The 20,172-nt window shown below is 52.1% G+C and overlaps 1 protein-coding gene across 5 annotated transcripts in view; it reads right to left on the bottom strand.

Annotated features, from left to right (window-relative positions):
* RALGPS1 (Ral GEF with PH domain and SH3 binding motif 1) overlaps positions 1-20,172 on the bottom strand; it is a 229,697-nt gene that overhangs the window by 129,475 nt on the left and 80,050 nt on the right. For all 5 annotated transcript variants that reach the window (XM_045846480.1, XM_045846479.1, XM_045846483.1 and 2 more), the window contains exons 6-7: positions 15,662-15,751; positions 13,070-13,162 (exon numbers count right to left, since the gene is read on the bottom strand). In XM_045846480.1, the coding sequence (XP_045702436.1) occupies positions 13,070-13,162; positions 15,662-15,751 (183 nt within the window). The remainder of the gene's footprint in view (positions 1-13,069; positions 13,163-15,661; positions 15,752-20,172) is intronic.

The following is a 20,172-nucleotide window of genomic DNA, read 5'->3' as shown; positions in this document are numbered from 1 at the left end:
TGGGTAGGCCCTGTGGCAGCGAGGAGCTCAGAGAGTAAAGCAAACTGTACAGTGTCCCAGACACTGAGGCAAATTGAGGGGTCACAGCTACCTCAGCCTCTGTACCTGAGTCCACAGCTACTCGCTTGCTCCTCCATGTCTCTGCCGCTGCCTCCACGACTCACCTGTGTGCGCTGTGCACACAGCCAGGCCGCCTCTCCAGTCTAGGCTGCCCCCTCCAGACTCCTGGCAATTTAACAAGAGAAGCCAAGCTTGCCCTGGCTGGTGTGGCTCAGTGGACTGAGCGCCAGCCTACAAATCAGAGGGTCGCTGGTTTGATTCCCAGTCAGGGCACATGCCTGGGTCGCGGACCAGGTCCCCAGCGGGGGGCACACAAGAAGCAACCACACGCTGATGTTTCTCTCCCTCTCTTTCTCCTTCCCTTCCCCTCTCTCTAAAAATAAATAAATAAAATCTTTCTAAAAAGTAAAATTAAAAAAGAAGCCAAGCTTTTAATCCACATGCAGTCATCTAAGTGATGACTTAGGTCAGAAGATACAGGGGGAGCAGCACCCACAGCCCAGAGATTAGAGAAGCAAGATCCTTGCTGACTGAGATTTCTGGTGCACAGGGGAGGGTTCCGTGTGCATAGGAGGCTTTTTGGAAGGAAGGAGTAGACGCCCGAATGCTGTGGTCACTCTGCATGTCCCAGGTCAAGGCCCAGGGCCAGGAAGGGGCAGTAAGTCTCCTTGAATAAAATGGCTCTGAGGAGAGGAATCTATGCTGGGAGCAGAGGCTTAACAAGAGCATTTGGAGGACGGTCACACAGAGAGGACTGGCTGTGGCACAGCACATGGCTCCCCCCAGTTGAGCTTCCAGGACCCAGTGCCTCTGGGATTTTAGATCGATGGCTGAGCTCATGCGTATAAATGGAACAGGACCTTAGTCCTGGAGCACCTTCGGTCAAGCTTGGTGTTCAGACCCCAGTGGTCTGTGCAAGGACCTGGGCCAGCGGAGCGCCACATTCGTCAGACTGAGGTCGGCCAGTGTCCAACAGCCCCCGTCAAACAGCAGAGAGAAGCGGAACCATAACAGGGGAAGCCCAGCGCCAGGGGAAGCGGGCCTCTTGGACTGAAGCAACCCCTTGAGGTGACTGACTTCAGTACAAAGGCAGCGCAGTTCCCAAGCCCTGGGTCTGCAAACCCCAGACTCAGGCCCGCATCTGCACCAGGGAGCCTGCGTGGCCATGGGCAGGCCCTGCCCAAGTCCGTGATCCCCGGACTCTGGAGCCACAGAGGATCCAGCTGTGCGACAGCCCAGCAGAGCCATGACAGTTTAAGGACTTCGAGGAGGACAGGGAGAAGAACAGGCTAAAAGGGAGGTCCTAGTGCTGAAGAAGTTAGACAGTGAACAGCAAGCTTTTTTTTCCTGACTGAGGACACACCAGGGTGGGGATGCCACACAGATGCTGGGGACAATGCTGCCTAACTGGCTTGCTAATTTGAGGCCGTTACTCATCACATTAACAGATGAACAGGAAATAACAACCACCCCCATTTGCTGTTTGTAAAGCCCCACAGCGGAACAGCGCATCTGACCGTCGCACACCCCCGTGACACACATGGGGCCAAGACTACTGCCTCTATTTCAGGTGCGCAATCGCCTGAGTACCCCGGGGAACTCGGTTCACAGAGGGCGGAGATCTCTAGGACAGCAACATGGTAAGCAAAGAGAGACCAAGAACCCAGACAGATAATAAGTAAGCTCTGGGTGGGGGAAGCGTCAAGGAAAGCCACATGGAGAGAGGCATTTGAAATGGATACACATTCGAGGATGGGAAACTCACTAAATGAACAACATACACCCGGATCAGAACGAGATACTCTAGTTATGAACTGCCCCACTGTGAAGTCCAGCAGGCCCCTCGCACCCTGGACTGGGAGGTCACCTCTTTATTAACGCAACGTAGAACTGCACTGAATTCTTTGGCAACCACCCGTGTTCATCCAGCAGCCGCACAAATCCTTGTGTTGTCCTCACGCTTCCCGCAGCTGAGCCGTCCTGGCGCCCAGTGCTCACACCACTGGCCCTGGGGGCCCAGGTGGGAAACTGCCCGTGTCCCCTTCCACACTCAGCCCATCTGCCTAGCTTGTCAAGTGCCTCTGAGCATGGCGCCACATCACCTGTGCCCTGACATAGATATGGCCAGGCCACTACGAGGTTAGGGCCCTCGGGGACGTCCCTGGAAATCACTCTGCAGCATGGACCTCAAATCAATAACTGGGGCTCTTGGGCAGAGTGGGCCAACCACAGGCAGTCACATTTGCATGCTTCCGAAATTGAAAACCAAGGTCTTCCAGTTCGCGCCTCCCTCTGTGAACCTTGCCTCTGAAGACCTACTCCCTACCAACGCCCTGCCCTACACAAATGCACGCACACACCTTCAGAAAGGCTGGATCTGGTTAACTTCACTCATCTGCCCCACTCTGGGCCCACAAATGAAATTCAGGGTCGCAGCAGATTTTTCAATAATTATACATAGGATGACAGATGACATAAAAACTCAGAACATCTATTTCCCAATCAGGTATTTGAAAACCACTTAAGAACTTCCTCTAGTAAAATAAAGGAATAAACCACATGCAGGGAGATACAGGATACAGGAAGCAGAGGATCCCATCCAGAAGCAGTGAGGGGAGCTGCTGGGATGACAGCTGAACTGCAGGCCTTGGGACCGCCTGGTCCACATCCCGGAAGAGACGCGTGCAGAGAAAGAGAAGGCGCAGGGCCCTGGCTGGAGTAGCTCAGTGGATTGAGCACGGGCTGCGAACCAAAGTGTCGCAGGTTCAATTCCCAGTCAGGGCACATGCCTGGGTTGCAGGCCATGACCCCCAGCAACTGCACATTGATGTTGCTCTCTCTCTCTCTTTCTCCCTCCTTTTCCTCTGTAAAGATAAATAAATAAAACCTTAAAAAAAAAAAGAGGGAAGGCACCACAGAAAACCTGATGGGACCACACTTGTTGGAATATTTTTATTATATGAGAGATATATTTATTAAATATATAGTTTAAAAATAAAGTAATTTAAGAGCTTATATATATAAATCCAGTAAAATATTATACATTATTTAAAACATAATATTAAAACATATATTATAAAATAACATCGTGTACAATGTATAAAATGTATGTGTGTATGTATACACACACACATGCACACACAGTGGACCCTTGGACAAGGCAGGTTTGAACTCCACAGGCCAGTTAAACTGTGTGGGTCAGTTTTAAAAATCTGCATAGAAGTCAAGCTGCACAATTCCAACCAGTGTTGTCCCAGAGTCGGCCGTGTGTGTGGGTGCGTGTGCTTGTAGTACCCGGTAGATAGAAGGTCGCTAGAGTAAGAATTTTTTTTGTCTTATCATCACTCTTTATTTTCTGTTTTAAGTATATTTTATTGATTATGCTGTTACAATTGTCTCAATTTTCCCCCTTTGCCCGCCTCCGCCCGGTACCCCCTTCCCTCCTTAGTTCCTGTCCACAGGTTGTGCACGTAAGTTCTTTGGCTTCTCCCTTTCCTAGACTGTTCTTAACACCCCCCTGTCCATTTTGTTCCTGCCAATTATGCTTCTTAATCCCTGCACCATTTCTCCCATTCTCCCTCCACCTGCTCCCTGCTGATACTCCTCCAAATGATCCCCATACCTGTGATTCTGTTCCTTTTCTGGTTGTTTGCTTAGTTTGTTTTTGTTTTTTAGAGTCAGTTGTTAATAGCTGTGAGTTTGTTGTCATTTTAATGTTCATAGTTTTGATCTTCTTTTTCTTCTTAAATAAGTCCCTTTAACATCTCATGTAATAATGGCTTGGTGATGATGAATTCCTTTAGCTTTATCTTTTCTGGGAGAGAGTCCCCAACAAGTCAGACCTGAAGAGGCCCACACCAAGACACATCATAATTAAAATGCCAAAGGTTAAAGACAAAGAGTGAGTCTTAAAAGCAGCAAGAGAAAAGCAGAGAGTCACCTACAAAGGAGTTCCGACAAGGCTGTCAGATGATCTCTCAAAAGGAACTTTGCAGGCAAGAAGGAACTGGCAAGAAATATTCAAAGAGATGAAAAGCAAGGACCTACAACCTAGATTACTCTATCCAGCAAAGCTACCATTTAGAATGGGAAGGGCAGATAAAAAATGGTTTTTGAAGGGAATTAGAAATTCCAGGAAAACAAAAAAAGTATTCAATAAAGGACATGTCATTAATGGTTTACTACCTGACTACAGAAAACCATATTTACGCATCCCTAACAATTGAAACACTAAACACTCATCTAACGAGTGACTGAACCGCAGTAACATGAGTGTGTTTGAAGAGTGAAGGAAGCTGGGGAAAACCAAACAACATCTATCATACAAAGGAGTCACCGAATACCGTCTAAAGTAAACGGATCAAGAAATTTCAGCCAAAGCCACTGGCGGGCATGCGGCGGACACTACCAGCAGAACCAGCCCCTTCACTGGTAAGTGGTGGCCTCTGGGGATGAATGGGCATGGAGAGAGGAGTGTTTGTTGTTGCACTAAGCCTTTCAGCGCCGAGTGATTTTTAAAATTAATGTGCGTGTATCATGCTGAAAAATTCTTTTGAGATTTAATTTTTTAAATACAGAGTATGTTTATTTAAAAAAAAACCAACAGCATTTACTTATACATGTTTTAAAGTTTTATTACAAGTGGAGCCATAAACTAGAAACCTCCTAAGAATTGAGGGTCCTTTATATTTGAGAGTTTACAGGAAGCTTCAGGAAGAAACCTGTAGAAATATTAGACACACAAGAAAACAAGTTTTTCGCCTGCCTGAGTCGAACAGGTACTGAAAGCATTCAGGCCCGGGAAGACGGGTGAGGCACGGCAGAGGGAGGAGAGGCCCCAGCTGCGGCAGGCAGGCGCAGGTGCAGGGAGTGGAGACGTCTCCTTCCCCAGTACTCACGATGGCGGGGCCAGCTGTGCGGTTGCACCTGTGCCCCCCTCAGCTGCCGGCTCCCCGGAAGGCAGCGGCCGACCGGCTGCACGTGCTCCACCGCCCCCTGCACCTGCTATGGGTCCCGACGCCGAGGAAACACTGCCTGAATACTCGCTGAACAAAAGAATGACAAAACTCACAACGATGACTTAAAAATCCGTGGACAAATCTGAACACTTAAATGATTCTTGGGGAAAAGGGGAAAAAGCTAAGATTATAAACTATTTACAAACCACAAATGATAAAAACACTGTATGTTAAACTATGTGATTAGGCCAAAACTGTACATGGTTTTAAACTCTTTTCTAATTAAACAACTAAGAATATAAATCAACTAAACATTCAACTCAAGAGGCTAGAAAAATGAGAGGGCCGTAAGAAACTGATTAATAGATAAGATTGGACATTTTTCTGTTAGAAAATTAAATACCTAACCTATGGAAATGATAACTAAACTCAAGAACTAATTTTTATAAAATATCAATAGAACAGGTAAAAAAACTTCTATAAATAGGGCAAAAAAGCAAAAGTAGACAACATTGGGATTGAGAAAGGGGCTATAACCACGTAGGTAAACTAAAATTACAAGGTGAAAATCCATACTTGCATATTGATTTTAAATTACTTTCATGTTGCCAAGTGTCACCTGCGAGGGATAAACAGGACTCATAAATTGCAGGGTCAAAAGCCAGGTGGCTTGGTCAAATACCTGAAGAGCGCTGCTCTGGAAACTCCCTAGTCATGCTCCAAGAGCGTGCACGTGGCACTTGCGTGTGACTAATAACAAAAGCCCCGCCCCTCCGCCTTTCTGGTAAATAGTTCGAAGCTTTCTCCGTGGAGGAAAAAAGAGAAGTCCCTCCGGATCCTCTCCATGAGGACTTCGGTATCTTGTCCCACTGCCTGGAGGGGGGAACATTTCTTGATACACGGAAATGCTTTTCAGCGAAGAGCCTGCTGCTTCAAATATGCAAAACTGGCTCAAAATTCTCCTTTAATTCCAGTGTCTGCTGTTGGTATGGAAAGAATGTTTAGTGCTGTGGCTAATCTATGGACCAATGGATTCAACAGACTGGGTGTGGAATGAGCAAGGAATGAAACTAGGGCACTTAAAAAAAGTAATTTTCACTTCTTTAAATACAAATTATCAGATTCTCAAAAATAAGTGCAAAGTCATTTATCTAATGTAAAATATTAGACGCAATGGAGAATGTCATAAGTAACATAAGAAAAAAATGTGACTTTGCAATTTAGTAGGTGTCCTGGCTAGCTGTCCATATTTGTCTTTGACTACGGTTGTTTTAAATTCTGTACAGATAGAAGTTAACTGGCAGAAAATGTTATAATGCAAATAATTCCTGTCCCTAGAAAGGCAGATTATCGCCCTGGGGTTACTGGCAAGTTTTGTACCCATTTAAAAAATGATTTCAATATTCCTTACCCGCCTATTAGTACTCTGGGCTTTCTTCTGATACAATTGTAGTACCTTATTTGTTCTCTCACTCATTCACGAGTTAAATAAAATCTTTGACAAGTATTCATTTTATATTTGCATGAACAGTGATTTTATGTTTTAAAAATATCCTTTTGCCCTGTCTCGTGTGGCTCAGCGGATTGAGTGCTGGCCTGCAAACCAAAGGGTCTCCAGTTCGATACCCAGTCAGGGCACATGACTGGGTTGTGGCCCAGGTCTCCAGTAGGGGGCGCGTGAGAGGCAACCACACATGGATGTTTCTCTCCCTTTCTTTCTCCCTCCCTTCTCCTCTAAAAAATAAAATCTTTAAAAATAAAAATATCCTTTAACAGATTCTGTGCACATACACACAGATATTCACACGCATGCATACATACACACAGAACTTATGGGGCTGGACCGGACCTGGAGGGCAAAAAAGGCACAAGCAGCGGCCTGGAGGCAGGAACACAGAGACGCCCTAGGGACAGCAGCTGAGCAGCAATGCAGGCGCGTGCTGCTTTGGACGAGACCGGAAAGGCAGGAGAGAACGGGAAACTTGTCGTTCAGCAAGGTACGTTTCTGAGGTGGCCCTCTGGATACGGTGCGCAAGTGATGACCATTTCGACTGCTGATTCTGCGTTTCCAGATGTGTTAGCTCAACGTGCAAACAGGGCGCCGATCACAAGCAGCTAAGCGTGAACAGCAAATAGTAATCGACGAAGGGGAAAGAACGAGCTGATTGTGGCCGTGCTGGAACAGGAAATTCCTCTGGCCAACTCTTGCGTCCCTTCCGCACTCGGCTGGAGGCGCTGGGTGGCTGCGCTGCCGGCTGTGCTGCCGGCCGCAGCTGAAAGGTCTACGGTGTGTTTTTCGGGACCAGGAAGCAGGTGTGAAGTAGGTACGAAACATTCCGATGTCTGCGGCCACTGCCAACTTGCCTCTACCATGTCCTCAGGCCCTGCAAGGTGCGCGCTGCCCGTGAGCTGTCACCCAGCGCCACGTTTCCCAACACACGTTCCTCTCAAAACGCGCATGGAGACACGCCGGCCCTCTCTCTCTTCCAAGCTCAGGATCTCCCCTCACTCTGTGGGGTCACTGAAGTCCAGGGCTAGAAGTCCCGGCGATGGTTAAAATCTGGCTGACAGAACAGCCAGCACAAAGCTGGCGGCGATGACATGAAATGAAGCTCCAGTGGCGGGGTAACGAGAGCGGCCTCAGAAGGGCTTCCAGAACGCGCCGCTCTGGAGGGGCGGCGAGCCCGGGCCTCCCGACCGAGGCGGGGCGGATGGGGGAGCCCGCAGAGGGCCTTGCATCGGGGGAGCGTGGACTGTTCAGCTCCGGGCGGGCGGTCGCTCCAGCAGTGGTGTGGGAGAGGACTGCGGGGCGCCCCGGGGGCGAGGAGAGCGGCTGGAAGATGACGACGACGTCGGGTCCTGGAGAAAAGGGCCTGGCCGGTGGGGATGGCAGCTCTGCCAGCACGGCCGAGAACAGTCAGGAAGGGCTGGAAACGGCAACAGTAACAACGGCAGCAGAGCGGCAGCTGACACCTGTGGAGACCTGACTGGGTGCCAGGCGTCATTCTAAACGTTTTTTCACACAGCTACTCCTTTCGTCCGCGCCATGAGAGGCAGGTCCAAGGCTGAGTCGAGAAGTATGTTTCGAGGGTCCACACCCTTAATCTCCACGGGACACCGCTCCTTATTTCTTGGTCTGGGGTCCCCACACCAATTCAGGAATTCGGGACACGTGGTAGTCAGACCCCACAGCAGCCACCTGAGATACAGGCCAGAGTGACAGCCTTTCAAAGGTGACCTCTTTTGTTCATGCTCCCTGGGGATGAAGAGAAGTGTCGTGATGGGGTGACACCTGAGGGCTGGCTGAGCTCCGTGGAGAGCTGACTGCCAGCCCCCTGGGCCCGTGGGTCCGCAGCCTGGACCCCCCGCCACTGGCTCACATGCTCATTGGAACCCCCGCCCCAGCTGCGAAGGCCTTAGCAGTCCCGCCCGACTCTGCCCGCTGTGCTGTGCTGACTCCAAGGACTTCTTTATTTCTAGCACGTACTGACTTCCCTCCCTCAGCTCCTGGCTCGGCGTCGCTCCTCGGGTTGCGTTTTATCCAGCATTTATTTGTGTTTCTGTGTCTGCAGCACGCAGTTGGGAGGGAGGGGCCTTCCCTCATCAGCTCAGTCTGCCATGTTGCCTCCGAGTCCAAAACACAGTCTGCTGAGAGAGGCCTCTGGCGCTCGCTGTCACTTCCTGGAAACCCAAGTTGGATCTCAGACACGCCAGGCCGTGAGCTGTCGAAGGAACACGCGAGCCGAGGGCTGGGGGCAGGCGTGGGAACGCGGGTCTAGGGCCCCGGAGAGAGGCCGGGGTGAGGGCTGAGGGGGCAGCCACCTCCGGGGCACGGAGGTGATGGCCGACGCTCTCCCAGCAGGGACGTCCCCCAGGGGTGGGAAGTGGGCTCGGGAGGGTGGGAGCCGGGGCCAGAGCCTCCAGAGCACTCAGTGGGCGGTGGAGGAGCAGAAGCCGGCGGGGAGGGGCCGGCCGACAGACGGCAGGCAGGGAACCGAGTCGAGTGAAAAGAGGTGTTTCCAGAGGAGGGTGAGGAACAGTGTCTGGTGTTGTGAGGATGTCAAGGAGGACGAGGGTGGCAGTGCCAGCAGACTTCACGGCTGGGAACTTCCGAGGAGTGTCTGGGGGAGGAACAACCGGAGGGCGCACACGCTGGTTCCTCTGCCTGCCACCTGCTCACCCCTCACCCAAGGCTCAGCAAAACCTGAACGGGCAGCAGCGGGGCCCCTCACCGCCTCCTCATCCACATCAGAGGGGGCTTGCCGGGACACTTCCTGGATGGAGGACTCTAAAATCCAAAACACAAACACATCTGCCTCCCTAGGATATTTGCAAAGTAGCCGCTCTCAGAACCGCAGCGCGGTGACCCTGTGCCCCCAGGTGTCTGCGAGTGGGAGCCCCAGTCTCCGAAAGCTCCCCTTCCAGGCCACCACCCTGCAGGCCCGGCCTCCTCCCGTCCCAATGGCTGACATGCCCTCCCAGCCAGGAACTTCGGTTTTCATTTTGCTGCTGCAGATGAGTCAAAATCTCTAAATCTCTGGATCAATTCAGTAGGAAAGAGTGAATCACAACAGGAATGTGCACAGAGCTAGCTGTGCGTGTGTGCGTGTGTGCACATGTGCGCACGCGTGGGTGAGTGTGGATGATGTGCAGCACATGGCTGTAATTACTGTTACGAGTGACTCACCCATTCTCCAGGAATTCCATCCCGCAGGTCACTCACGAATAAGTCAGCTTCCTACTGGGACCGGGTTAGGCCATTTCCCAGCTGCTCAGGCCCCAAACCTAGGAATCACCCTTCCCCCCTCTCTTTCCCTCACCTCCAACATTCCACCCACCGCGCATCCTGCCGACCCTATATCTTCAGAACGCCTTCCCTGCCAGCCAGCGTGCTTTCCTCCACGCCCGCTGCCACGCCCTCCACCCCAGCCGGCATCGCCTCCCTCCTGCATTCGGCCCTAACCTCCTAACCAGGCCCCGCTTCCGCTTTGGCTTCTTCCAGAATCCCCGACTCAATTTGTTCCCACACAGTAGCAACAGTAATTAAAAAACAAAAACAAAAACCAGCTGTAAAGCCGATCACGTTGGTCTCCTGTTTAAGCCCCTTTCCTACACTTAGAACACCACGCGACTCCTCTCCCAGGCCACGAGCCCTCCGTGATCGGCCCCACTTCCCACCCGCAGCATCTGGTGCCACCTCCTGCCTGTCCGTGCTCCCGCGCCACCGGCCTTTGCGCTTCTGCCCGCTGGGGGACTCTGCACTGGCCAGGCCCTCTGCCTGGGATGCTCACGCCCTCATTTCAGCACGGCTGGCTCCTTTTGTTACTCAGGGGCCAGACAGGCCTTCCCAGGACACCCCGTCGTTTCTATCACATCCTCCTGTCTTAGCCTTCTGCTTCGTTTTATTCCCATCTGACAGTTCGCTGTTCATTACTTCATGCATTCGACAAACATCGATTACTTCTTGTGCCAGCCAGACTCGGCATGTGTTTATTCTCGCTCAATAACACGTCTGTCTCCTCGGAATAACATTAAAAAGCTCATGAAGACAGGGGCCTTGAGCATAGCCTCAGGGCCTGGCGTGGAAGAGGCATTCAATAAATATTTGATCTGCAGGATGAATAAGTACACACGGTAATGTGTACACTCAGGAAATCAGAATTGGCTGATGCAACTTCTGAGGTCTCGTGGCTCCGAGGCAGCCAGTACTCCAAAGTGGCCCTAGTGCTGGGATACATCAGGTCCTGCCTGCGTTCTCCCAGGCCAGCAGAAGCTGATTCCCTTCCTGTCTGTGCACCTAGCCAGCATTTAGTACGGGCCTACAACGCGCAGGCCTATCCTTGGTGTCAATCTTGGTTCTGTCCCAGCTCACCCAGGTACTTGGTCATTAGCTGTAGGACAGGCTCCCCTGTCCCACCCATCTCCCAGGGGAGCTGTAGGCTCCCCTGTCCTACAGCTAATGACCAAGTGGCCCTCACTGGGGGTCACCCATGGTGCAACCAAGTGGCAGGTCTCCTCCCACACCTGTAACTCACTTCGCTCCAAGTTTCCCAGCTATCCAGGGTTTCCGGGCAACCCCAGGAAGCCGGTCCTGCCCCGTCCCCAGGGGGACGCACTCCTCCAGACCCACTTCCCAAGCAGCGGGTGTGCCTGTGCCCCCACGCTCTGCCCAGCCCGATCTCACCCAACACCGGGCTCTGTCACTGACAAGTCAGCGGGCACACTGGCCAAGAACATGGACTATGGGGTCCAGCAAGGCAAGGCTGCACCATGTCGGCTCTGGCACCCAGCAGGGACACAGGGAACAGTCAGACCCGACCGTGAAGAAGGCAGTCAGAAGGGGGGCAGACCTGTAAATGAAACCACAGAGCAGATGGGCTGTGTGTCGTGAAAGGACAGGGGCGGGGAGAACGGCGGGGCGCAATGCTACCACCAATTCCACAGGGCCGGGGTGGGCAGGAGGATGGGAAAAGGTGACGTGTTTGGCCCGTCCAGTTCCCAGGGGCTCTGTGCAAACCAGTGTCCTGGGACTAGCAGAGCAGGTGGGTGTGAGGGGGCTTGCAAGACTCCCCAGGGCCCCTCACCAACTCTGAAAGTAGAGGGGCCATCAAGAGTCACGACATCACTGACAATAAGGTCTGTGCACCCTGAAATTCACAATCACAGTATTCCTCCGGGTCCGCACACAGCTCCCAGCGGCCCAAGAAATAGTAACAGCGTCTAAACGATGGAAAATTCATCTGAAAAAAGCAGCTCCAGGCAACTGCTGGAAAAGCCTCATGGCTCAGACAGAGCTGGGGGAGCACAGGGCTGGCGGCCACTGCAGAGGCCGGCGGCTTCCAAACTTGCTTTAGACCTCTGAAGTCACTGCTCGACCGAAATTCACCCAGAAGCACAGCGCATGAAACCGACCCGAACAGCGCTGCTCTGGGGGAAACAGCGCCCCAGCCGTCTGCCCTGGCACCCTCCCCCTTCTCCCCCCGCCCCTCCGGGCCCCCAGAGCACTGACGGAAAACCGCTGATCCAGGCCAGCCTCCCTGCGTACGCACACAGGGGAAACCAGTCCCCCGGAGTCACGCTCTCAGCTGCACCTGAGCGCGAACCCAGTCTTCCGAGTCCAGCCTAACACGTCTCCCTCGGCTTCGGAGAGCTACAGCTGTGGAGACCCGTACTTAGGAGAAACAAGGCTCAAATCTGATCACCTGCAGCATAGTCCCTAAGGAGCTCAAAAGCTCCCGAACAGGCCAAGCGTGGCACGGAGCCCAGCCCCACAGATGGGCAGGACGGAGCTGGGAAATGAGCTGCAGGAGCGCAGCTGACGATTCCGTCCAGTTTCCTCCAGTTCCGAGGGACAGAAACAGGCCTTGAAGGGCTGGGGCCGTGCGGCTGTGGGAGACCCTGCACCAGGCGGCCGGGAGGTGAATGCTAATGAGCTATGGAAAGAGCAATTACTTTCCCCGTGTCAGGCCCTGCGCCAAGCTCAGGAGGAGAAAGAGGTCTGAGATAGTTTTCAAGTATTTTTACAGCAGAAAAACTTTCCTACAGACTCAATTATATAACTCTCAGACTCCACCTCTGAGCTGAAATTAGCCATGGCCTTCAGGAAAAAAATCATTTTTCCTTACACGAGGGTCACAGGTTTCTCCGGAGAAACTCCTGGCTGCGTGGCCAGCAGCCCGCGGCAGCTGCAAACCATCAGCCCGGAGACCTTCCCGAGCGCGGTTCGGAGCCTGCCAGAGAGCAGTGCCAGCCAAGTGCCGGGCAGAAGTCGTGTCGCTGACCCGACCCCCAGGCAGGGTGCTGCAGGGTGTGGGAAGGCCCACTCTAGGGGGCTTCCAGACCGGTGCACGCCAGTGTCCCCCCACCCCCTCACCCCAGAATGGGGCTGAGGTCGCCGAAGGAGAGGGGAGCACGCTGTGAACCCACAGTCGTCCTCCGCTGGGCGAGGGGCGGACAGTCAGAGAGAGCCTCCTGGGGCTGAGGGCGTGAGGAGCCTCACTGACGAAATGGCAGCCGAAGTCAAAGGCACAGACTTGGGAAGATTCACTTACAGCCCAGGTTTTTGTCAGCCTGAAGATGGGCGCACTCTGTAACGCTGACACCACAGACATGAGAGAATGAAGGTTGTTGAGTTCTAGAAGTTTCTGAAAAAAGACAAGGAATAGGTTATTTCGCTGCTATAAACAACAGAACAAAAACACGCTCAAGTGTTACCAAATGTTGTCATGTTTATGAAATTCAATTGCACTTAAAATACCTCACGTAGAAAACACAGTTCTGGGAAGCTCATAGAAACCACATGCTCTTTCCCCCCCGTCACACCGCCCAAAGGTGAGCCTGCGCCCACGGCGTCTGCAGAACTTCAGGAGCTGCCTCGTCCGTCCGGCTGCCGGCCGGGCGGAAACGTGGCTCAGAACGAGGCTTGGTAACCAACGTCCTCCGAGCTCTCGTCTCGGGCGAGTCGGAGCTGCCCCGACAGGCTGCGTAAACCGAAACCTGGGCTGCACCACCAAGACCGATTGGGACTCCTGCGCTGCCTTAACTCGGGAATGAGAGGGGCTAAGGACAGATGTCGTCCGTCTGCACGAGCCCCTCGGCCGGCCGGCCGGCAGGACACAGCTCTGGCTTCCTGATTGCTCAGCCGTGCTCCTTCGAAGCGGACCCCGAACTAGTGTGGACACTGGGACTCGACCCGGTCTCAGACGAGGTCCTTGCCACAGAGGGCAACAGGAGGAGACAGAGCGGAGAGGAAGAGTAGGAAAACGTGATCACTCTGTCCCTGGTTTCACGCCGAGGGCACCTGCTGACAGGGCTGGGGCTCCACTCTTCATCCCTGGGGGTCAGCGACATTCGGGTCAGCAAGCAGGCTCTGCGGACCCAGAGATCTGGCTCCAGCCCCGGCCCCCAGTGCTCGGGTGTCCTTGGGCACGGGTCACTGCTTCTGAGCGCTGCTTCTGAGCCTTTGCATCCTCATCTTCAAATGAGGAAGGGAATCATGGCCCCTCTGCTCCCTGGCACAGCTCACGTCAGCTGCCAAGACCCCTGCCTGACACCGGGGCGGGCACTCAAGGTGACGTGGGCTGCTTGCTCACTCTTTGTTGGGAAGACTCGTCCCCACAACTGTCCCCAGCGCTCGTCTTGGGTACTTGCAAGCTCAGGTGCTACTTCCCCTATGACGTCTTTCCTGGCCACGCTCCCGAGTCCGGGCAGGCTACGGCCTGCCCCGCTCTGGTCCCACAACAGCCTGTGCATCTCCTCCGCACACGGGGCTGCACCTGCTTTTACCTGCCCACTGTGTCAGGTGACAGGCACCGGGGACACAGCAGCAGACGCAGCGTTGTGCCTGCTCTCAGGGAACACCCGGTGGGGCCCAGGGAAGCGAACGCATGAACGAAAAGCCCTTGTGCCCAGTCCCCGCGGCTCTGCTCCTGTTGGCACATTTCTCCCACACCGCGCAGCTCGCATGCGCGCCACACATCTCGTCTCGTTCTGACGGTTTCCTGCTGTGTAACAGCAGGTTTCTCTGCGTGGACTGAGTTTCACCCCGTGTATCGGAACTCTTACATCTGCCACAGAATTCCTTCAGAGCTGAAGGCCCGGGCCCCCTGGGAGATCATCTAACCCCCTCTGGTTGAAGAGATGGGAAAGGAAGGCCCTGGTAAGGGAGGGGCAAGCGCAAAAACATTCCAGGGCGCAGTGCAGTGTGGCGACCCGCCATCGGAGATGGCTGAGGTTAAAAAGGGGCCGTTTCTGATCCCTTGGGCGGAGACCATAAACTCATTTCCAAACTGGAAGCCCCAGGTGGGCAGCTCTCTAGGCCTCCCCTCATCCTCTGGAAATGGGATAATAGTAATGAGAGCACAGAATACAGTCATTTCAGTACAGCGCCTGCTACCGGGCCTGGCTCGCGGGGGGCCTCAGTGAGGCCAGCTGGCCCCGGGTCTGGGTGGGAAGACAACATGTGCACGTGAAGCCTGGCGGTCGGGGCGGTGCAGGGGGAGGAGCTGGCCTGGCCGTGCAACTGATGGGAGGGGTCCAGGAAGGCCCTGAGATCACAGCCCGGGCTGGCCAAGATGAGGGAAGAGGAGGCCGGCGAAGGCGGGACGCAGACACGAGCCTGGCACCCAACCACTGGCGAGGACAGAACCCATCAGGCTAGGGGGATGGGACCTGGGAATGGGAGCCACAAGGTCATCCGGCCCAGGCCTGAAGCTCAGAACGGGTTGGGGGAGCTTTGCAGACTTGGGACAGAGTTGTGCAGGATGTGATGGCATCGCACACAGCAAGGCTAACTCCACCCCATCAGCCCCCGGCACTGGCTAGACCTGAAGTCGGATGAACAGACCCCAGGGGCATCCCCTGGGGCCGCATGGAGAGCGTGCAAGGCCAGAGGGAAGAGCTGGCTGCCACGATCATGAGGTGGAGGGGCTTGCTGCCGACGCACGCGTGGGGGCTGCGAGCCTGCGTGGGCAGCCCAGCTGGTCTGCCAGCTGCCTCTGTCTGTGCAAGTCAGGCACAGCCCCCTGTCTGAACCCTGCCCACAGGCCCAGCGCAAAGGTGCTCCCAAATTACTGAGGACACACATCTTGGGACAAAGAAAGGAAGGAAAGAAGAGGGGAAGGAAAAAAAAAAAAACCGCTTACCTTGGCTATTTTCACAAAATGGCTCAGGATTTCTGCCCTTATTTTTAAAGTCTGTGCTGTTAGAATTTCTCGTACAACCCAAAAACTGACCTGCGGAGTCAAACACACACACAGACACACACACACCAGAGAAGTTGTTAGATGCCAGGCCACCCATGTCTCACCCTTTGCCCACTGCTGTTAACAGGGTTTCCCAGAGACTGGGGACCTGGGAGAGAGCACAGCCCTAGAGTGCGCGGGCGAGGGCCCTCATGACACCAACCCAGCCAACACGTCCCGCGTTCTCAGCGCCTCCCCCCCACCCCCACGCGCTCCGTGTGCGGGGAGAAGTGGGTGCCTCCGTTGTCCCCCGGGGAGGGTCTGAGCCTCCACGACAGACAAGTCTCTCTAGAGTGCTGTGGGGAATTTTTTTTAAGTGATTCTTTTTTTTTTTTAAAGATTTTATTTACTTATTCTTAGAGAGAGGAGGGAGGGAGAAAGAGAGAGAGAGAGAGAAACATCAATGTCAATGTGCAGTTGCTGGGGGGCATGGCCTGTAATCCATGACTGGGAATCGAACGTGCGATACTTTGGTTCGAAGCCTAAGCTTAATCCACTGAGCTACACCAGCCAGGGCGGGAAATTCTGACATAAATCAGACAGGATCCCTACTCAGAAGGACCCCAGTTGTGGGGAGACCAGGGGTGGGTGGGCGGGTGGATGGATGGACAGATGGACGAGTGGGCAAAGGGGTATGTATGCATCCTGGCAGTACCACCCACGATACCCACATCCCCAGTGAGATGTGAGACAAGGAGAATTCACCAACATGTGCACGACTGTAACAACTTTAACTTTCTAGGATACGGTCACCCAAATACTAATTAAATTTAGTTGTTTCAAAGTTAAGCAGCGCCATGCAGGTTAACGATATCCTAGAGGTAACGAAGCACGTTGACGGCTGCAACCAAACGTATTCTCTCCGCACAAGTACTGCCACTTTTCCGTGAGAAAACAAGGAAAGAGTAACCAAGAATCAAAACTTTGCTTTTCTTATGAAGCAGGAATATTATAGACAAGCTTTCTCTGCGTAATCATCTGTGGCTGTCTCCAGGACATGCCCCGGTTCCCATAGAATCATTCTTTCCAAGGAACTGCCTAAAATTAAGTTCAGACTCAAACGTTTAATGGGTAGTTATGGAAGAAAGATATTCTCGATACCCAGTGAGAGATCCGTAAACCTTGTATTTTAATACGTGCACATTTTTATGCCACATAATCTCAAGTGTGATCATTCACGTGTACAGTATAATTTAATCGATTCCTGCATGCCAAAAAATCACACACACACTGAAGGCATAATTCTGGAACAGGCAGGGTTGACCCTGACCTACAGCACACGGTATGCAGACGCAACTCCGGGCCAGTTCGTCCAACAGACGGCCACGAAGCCCTCACTGTGCGCGGGCCCTGGGCACCGCGGGTCCAGACCCTTCTGTGCTTGCCTGGTGTGAAGCTAACGGGGGTGGGGAAGCAGGGCCCTCCGGAAACCGCTGTATTAAAAAGCAGCTGGTGATCGTGGCCTGGAGTATGGGGGAGGTGATGGTAGAGGAAGGCTTCCTGGAGGAGGCAGGCCTTAAAAGATGGGGAGACTTTTAAAAGGCACGGACAGCACTGAGGTGTGGCCGTATTCGACAGGACCAGCGAGAGCTGAACAGGCCGGCAGGACGGCTGTGCGGGCACGCTGTGGGGTGGGGGCGGAGGGAGACTGAGAAAGGGGGGGAAGACTGTGGGGGTCTGGTGCAGCACGGCGGTGGGAAGGGTCCCGGGGCCTTCCGAGCGAGCAGGAGAGCGAGAGGCTAGAGCGCTTTGCAGGGACGCCCCAGGGGAAGCTGGCGCGAGGGCCTACGTGAGAGCCGGGAGGCCCGAACGTGGGCCACGGCGACGCAGATGGAGGGAAGGGGCAGACAAGACACTGCAAAGGGTGGGGGGGTGAGCAGTTTTAAACATTTTTTAATTCTCACACGCAGACCCCGTGGTAAACGTCATGGTGTGTGTGCTTCTCGTCTTTTCTCCGCGTAAAGAATTCACCTTCCTATTTTTCAACTACAGTGGTACCTATTGATCATACCGTCACAGGAATCTTTATAAGTGAATCGATATTCTTCTAAGACGCAATTTTTGGCAGCTGCTAAGTATTTCATCCTAGGGGCGCGCCATCATTAAGTAAGCCCCTATTGTTGGCTTACTATTTATTCCATGGTTGGGATAAAAATCTTTACACCCGTATCTTTGCATAGTTTTACTAAAGTCTTGGGATAAACTCCTGTAACACAGAGTAAATAAAATTATGTGTATCCATTTTTCAAAAGTGTATGTAGAAACCTTGGCCTTGAACAGGTCTATGTGTTCATCAGCAAGTTCGGGCAGACCCACGGGCAGATGCGCCGGCCACTACAGCTCTTCTCTCCTTCCCTCGGCTTACGCACAGCATAACGTCGTCTCACTGCTTCTATTTTGCATTTCTTTCATGACTACTCAGCTAACACTTTTTGCACTTTTTTTCAGGTTTTTTTTTTGGTTGGGGGGGGTCACAAATATTTATAGACCACTGGTGCTATTTGCCTTGTGAATTCCCTGCTCAGGCCCTTCGCCCATCTTTCTGCTGGGACGTCTGTCCTCTTGCTACTGATGAGTAAACGTCCGTTCGACATCAGAGGAAGTGCATTAGCCCTTTGTGAGCTGCATGTTGTACCAAGTGTGGAGGGGTTGGTACTTTTATTCCTGATAAATATTCCTGAGAATATTTATCTTATTAATATATAGAAGCTTAGAGGGATGTATGTACACAGGTTCACTAAAGCACCATTTATAAAGCAAAACAAGAGAAAAAAGAAAATGTCCATCAATAGGGAACTGGCTACATAAATAATACTTTGACCTCAAACTTTCCAAGCTAGAGAGGAAAGTAAGCAGCTGTAATCCATTTTGCATAATGAATTTCATTTGCAAAATATCTAGAATTTCATTTGCAAAATATCTACATAAATTATTGGTAATTCTTCTGCATAAGAGGTTTGTCTTGCCTCCTCCATTTATTTATTCAACCATGTGTATCAGAATGGACTCACCCATATTTATTTTACACTTTGAGCTGTATCCAATACTAAGTTATTTATTTGTTGCTCAGGTTGTTCCGTCTTTGGCCACGGGGACCTCTTCCAGCTGGTCCCTGCATCCCTTCCCTCTGAAGGAACCCGCCGCTGTGTTGGCCCATGGGCCTGTGGGAGCATCACCTCGCCATGTGCCTCTCACGCTTCCTGCCCAGCCCTGAACCAGCCCCTTCTCCAAGGAGCCTGGGCTCCTTTTAAGGGTATTGAAAACCAAATCCCCAGCTGCACAATTACTGGGTTGTGTCTGTACCATTTTGCATTCCCGCCAGTGATGGATGCGAGTTTGCGCTGTTTCAGGTATTTGTCAGCAACTAGTATTTGTGTGTGTGTGTGTGGGGGGGGGGGTTCCTGTATTTTTAGCCATTTTAATAGGTGTGTAGTGTTTTGCATTTCCCCAAAGACAAATAACATTGAGCATCTTTTCATGTTTATTTGCTATCTGCACATGTCTTCAGTGAGGTGTCCAGATCTTCTGCCCATTTTTTGATTGGGCTGTTTTCTTATTGTTGAGTTTTCAGAGTATATTTTGGATACAAGTCTTTTATCAGACATGTGTTCTGCAAATACTTTCCCAGTCTTTTTATTCTCTTAGTAATGTCTTTTGCAGAGTGGAAAATTTTAATTTTAATAAAGTCCAACTTTTCAAGTTTTTCTTTAATGAACTGTACTTATAGTGTTATATCTAATAATTCATCACCAAAGGTCATATAGATTTTCTTCCATGTTTTTTCCTAAAAGTTTTATGGTTTTGACTTTTACATTTAGGTATATGACTCATTTTGAGTTAATTTTTATGAAAGGTCTAAAGTCTGTGTCTAGGTTAATTTTTTATATATGCAAAAATTCCAATAAATTATTCCAGCACCATTTGTTGAGAAATGAGCCTTTCGTCATTGAATGTCCTCATGCACTTGTCAAAGACCAAGTGACTGGCCCTGACCGGCATGGCTCAGTGGGTTGGGCGTCGTCCCACAAGGCAAAAGGTCACCAGTTCAATTCCCAGTCACGGTGCATGCGTGCTTTGTGGGCCAGGTCCCCAGTTGGGGGCGTGAGAGAGCAAATCGATGGATGTTTTTCTCATGCATCAATGTTTCTCTCCCTCTCTCCCTCCTTTCCTCTCTCTCTAAGAATAAATAAAGCCTTTATAAAGAGAAGACTCGGTGACTATGTTTGTGTAGGTCTATTCCGTTCCGTTGCTCTAAACGTCTAGTCTCCGGTCAAGACCACGCCGTCTCCATGGCTGTCGCTTCACTGTTCTGAGATCGGGTAGACTGAGTCCTCCGACTGTTCTTTTCCAGAATCGCTTTGGTTACTCCATGTCTCCAGCCTATCCACACAAACTTTAAAATCAGTTTATTG

The sequence above is a fragment of the Phyllostomus hastatus genome, unplaced genomic scaffold (genome assembly GCF_019186645.2).
Source record: "Phyllostomus hastatus isolate PE091 unplaced genomic scaffold, TTU_PhHast_1.1 phas_contig_495, whole genome shotgun sequence".
NCBI lineage: Eukaryota > Metazoa > Chordata > Mammalia > Chiroptera > Phyllostomidae > Phyllostomus > Phyllostomus hastatus.
The sequence above is the reverse complement of the archived record's forward strand: the minus strand, read 5'-3'. Positions and strand labels throughout refer to the sequence as shown.